General features: G+C 34.5%; 1 protein-coding gene across 1 annotated transcript; it reads left to right on the top strand.

The window, feature by feature from the left end:
* The first annotated feature begins 954 nt into the window (after positions 1-954).
* Positions 955-3,437, top strand: LOC127081747 (zinc finger BED domain-containing protein RICESLEEPER 2-like). The gene is made up of 4 exons (XM_051021970.1): positions 955-1,179; positions 1,285-2,563; positions 2,701-2,765; positions 3,420-3,437. The coding sequence occupies exons 1-4, from the start codon at positions 955-957 to the stop codon at positions 3,435-3,437; spliced, it is 1,587 nt and encodes a 528-aa protein (XP_050877927.1).
* Positions 3,438-3,949: the final 512 nt, after the last annotated feature.

Raw genomic sequence — 3,949 nt, 5'->3', positions numbered from 1 at the left:
TGAATGTTATAATTATGCATGTATATGCGTGTTTTATGTAAGATGTATGCTGACAAACAGACATATTTAACACAACCAGGTCCAGGAATCAACCACCCGGTACTACATCTCAATAGAGAAAGCCAAGTTCACCGGGGAGTATCCAATCTGCTGGGTATCAGAGATACCAGGAAGCAAAGAACTCTGCAGGGGATGAATCATCAATCATTCCAGCTGGGGACGAGAGTTATCACAGGAAAGGTCCACCACACCAACAACTCTACTGGGGAATCTATCCGAGGAGATAAAGGATTTATCGGGATCAACCACCAAATATCGCTCTTGCCCAAAGAGATCCAAGCTGCTGAGGAAGAAAGATTGCTACTCTGCTGAAGGGAAGAGAGGTGACTCTCAACAAGCAATCCACTTGGTAGGATAAACCATAAGGGGTTCCGGAGGGAGGAGATACAGTCATGCCAGGAATATGGACAAAAATCTTACCCTGTTGGGGATCGTACCACCCTTGGGAGAGCACTGAGGATCTCCTAAGTATCCTTTCGTCATTGTGAATGTTCACTTTGTTTAAAAACAAATTATAAAAAATTTGATCGTTTAAAACAATGATATTTTCTTAATCAAAACATGCAAAACATTTGTTGAATAGAAACAGATAAGAGTGCCAATAATTGGATAAAAGGCTCAAATTTATTTGATAGAATGGTAGTCTGCGAATGACAAGACTCCATAGATCTTTACAAATTTGAAATTGGTGATATATATTGGAAAAGGGCTACATTGAACATAATGACCATTTCTCCACCAATTCTGAATCCGATGTATTTGAAGCTTTGGCTGATAATGAGCAAGGATCTCTGACGGACGACAATTGTAGAACAAAGTCTTGTCAGGAGGTAAATATTAAACTTTCAGCCAGCAAAAAGCAAGATTGATGAGAAGCTTTCTGGACCACTACTAATGAATTCAGGAGGTAAATATGACCATGAAAGACAACGAGAAGCCACCGCACATTGGATTATGATGCATGAACATGAATTTAGTATTGTTGAGGAAGAAGGTTTTCATTTTATGATGAAGTGTTCTAATATTTCATATGAGAAAATTGGTCGGAAGACATTGAAGAATGATTGTATTGCTGTTTATGAAGCTGAAAGAAAAAAGTTGAAGTCTACTTTAAGGACAGTAAATAAGATTTGTTTGACCACTGATTTATGGAAGTCATAAAATCAGAAGATAGAATACATGGTGTTAACTGGCCATTTCATTGATGCTGACTGGGTTTTGCAGAAACGCATTCTTAGTTTTGTTCATGTTCCTCCTCCTCGACGTGGTGTTGATATTGCTGATGCTATCTTCAAATGTCTTAAAGATTGGGGTATTGAAAATAAAATATTTAGTGTGTCAGTGGATAATGCACATTACAACGATAGATGTTTGAAAGAGTTAAAAGTTCTGATTTTAAGGCACCGAAAATTAGTGTTAGATGGAAAGTTATTTCATGTGCGTTGTTGTGCGCATATTCTAAATTTGCTTGTTCAAGATGGTATTGGGAAAATAGCAAAAATAGTTGAAGACGTGCGTGAAAGTGTGAAGTTCATCAATCAGTCTGAAGAAAGGTTGCAAACATTCTCACAAATAGTTCAACAACTAAAGCTTGGTGGTAAAAAAATAATTCTTGATTGCCCTACTCGTTGGAACTCCACCTATCAAATGTTGTCAGTTGCAATGCAGTTCAAAGAAGTCTTCCCTCATTTTCAAGATCGAGAACCAAGCTATACAACTCTTCCAGATTATGATGATTGGGAAAAGGTTGAAAAAGTTTGCAAGTTGCTAGAGGTATTTAATGTTGTTACAAATATTATTTCAGGTAGTGAAAATCCAACTGCTAACTTATATCTTGCTGAGGTATTTCGAATCAAACTAGTTTTAGATCAAGCTATCCAAGATGAATTTGATTTTATGAAAGAAATGGCAAAAGCGATGAAGGGAAAATTTGACAAATATTGGAGCCAATGTAATCTTGTTATATCGCTTGCTTCTGTTTTGGACCATAGGATCAAAATGATGGGTGTTAACATGTGTTTTCCCTTAATTTATCCGGAAGTTGAAGCTAGAAAAAATATAGAAAATGTGCGTATCGCACTTGATGATATGTACAAAGAGTATGCTGATATACTTAGTGAGCATAGTGAAGAAGGATCTAGTAGAAGTGGTGTTGATCAAAATGGGCTTATTTTGGAGTCACAAAAATCCTCAGGGTGGTCATTGTTAATGAATTATGTCGAAGAACAACAAGCAATTCCTACTGTAAAATCTGAAATTGAAGAGTATTTGAATGAGCCAACTTACAAACCTAAAGATAACGGCCATATGTCATTTTGTGCCTTGGAATGGTGGAAATTGAATTGTGGAAAATATAGAGTGTTGTCCCATATGGCAACAAATGTTCTTGACATTCCAATATCTACTGTGGCTTCGGAGTCAACCTTTAGCGCTGGAGGGAGAGTTATCGATTCATTTCGAGCTTCTTTAAGTTCATCTACTGTCGAAGCTTTAACTTGTGGTGGTGATTGGCTTTGAATATTGCATGGAATTAGGAACAAACCTATGGTAATATGCTCTCTTTTGATTATTAAGTATAATATAAACTTTTAAAAATAGCATTGATAATTTTTAAAACTAAATTCTTCTTTTTATTAATAGGTGGAGCAAGTGCAAACAGAAATTACATTACTCCCTTGATGATAAATAGAGAGCTATCAATGCAGGTGAGTGAGATTGTTGTATACTTAACTGTGTATTTAGTCTTTATTACTTGTTAGTGTTAGCATCTCATACAATTAATAGGGTGTTTAAACCATACCAGTGTTGTAACATAAATCTAGAAATTTCATGAATTTAAAAAGAATTAATCATTTAAAGTACTGCTATTTGTTATATATGAGGAACTAGTATTGTGTTAATTGTGATATATTTAAAAGGTAGCTGCAATGTATATTAATTTGTGAGCTTTAATATGGTGTTCAAACCATACCAATGTTGTAACATAAATCTAGAAATTTCATGAATTTAAAAAGAATTGATTTAAGGTACTGCTATTTGTGATATATGAAGTACTGATATTTATGATATATTTTAAAGGTACTGCTATTTGTGATATATTTAAAATGAATTTATTTATAGAAGTAATTGATTTAGCATAGCATACCATGATCATGTTGTGTTGGTATTCTGATATATGAATTTAATTGGCTTAAAAATTACCCTCTTCCACCTTGCAGGTTATCCTTTCCTTACTAGCTATGACAGTAAATCAGTTGATAGTTGGTGTAATGAAGATTGAAGTTAAATAATCATTTTGTGATGGGAATGTATCAATTTCTAATAGTTTTTGTTGTACCATTTTATTATATTTGTAATAGTTTTTGAGACAAACTTAAACTAAAAAAGAATAGTTTTTGAATTAGACTTTTAAATTTATCTCTTGAAAGCTTTATTTTGTTTTAATATTTTCCCTTTAAAAAGAATAATTTAAAATGTCAAATATAATAAAAAAAAATAAACTTTAAAAAATGACTTTTTAGTCCGTGAAGTAAACAAACTGAACCTAACGAACTGAACCTAACGAGTTGAACCGAGTTGTTCAAGAACTTAAAACGAGTCGAGTTCGAGCTTAAAAAAAAGTTCGTGTCGAACTCGAGTCGAGTTTCGAGCTAAACCAATTCTTATCGAGTCGAGTCGAGCTGACGACGGGTTCGACTCGACTCGACTCATTTCCAGCCCTACCTGTCCCTAATCAAGAAATGCAAGACATGCACCTGTCTCCTAAAGCTGCAGCCACTCGTGAAGAGGCTGAAGAATTTCTGAGGATAATCAAGAAGAGTGATTATAAGGTGGTGGACCAGCTATATCAAACACCTTCAAAAATCTCCATGTTATCTCTATTGCTCAA

This window comes from Lathyrus oleraceus, chromosome 5 (genome assembly GCF_024323335.1).
Source record: "Lathyrus oleraceus cultivar Zhongwan6 chromosome 5, CAAS_Psat_ZW6_1.0, whole genome shotgun sequence".
Lineage (NCBI taxonomy): Eukaryota > Viridiplantae > Streptophyta > Magnoliopsida > Fabales > Fabaceae > Lathyrus > Lathyrus oleraceus.
Note: the sequence above shows the minus strand (reverse complement) of the source record. Positions and strands in the feature narration are given on the sequence as shown.

Coding starts and splice junctions, on each gene's coding strand:
- LOC127081747 (XM_051021970.1), top strand. CDS start 955: ATGAATTCAGGAGGTAAATATGACCATGAAAGACAACGAGAAGCCACC. Junction 1,180..1,284: donor TGAAGTCTACTTTAAGGACA/GTAAATAAGATT, acceptor TGGGTTTTGCAG/AAACGCATTCTTAGTTTTGT. Junction 2,564..2,700: donor CGAAGCTTTAACTTGTGGTG/GTGATTGGCTTT, acceptor TTTTATTAATAG/GTGGAGCAAGTGCAAACAGA.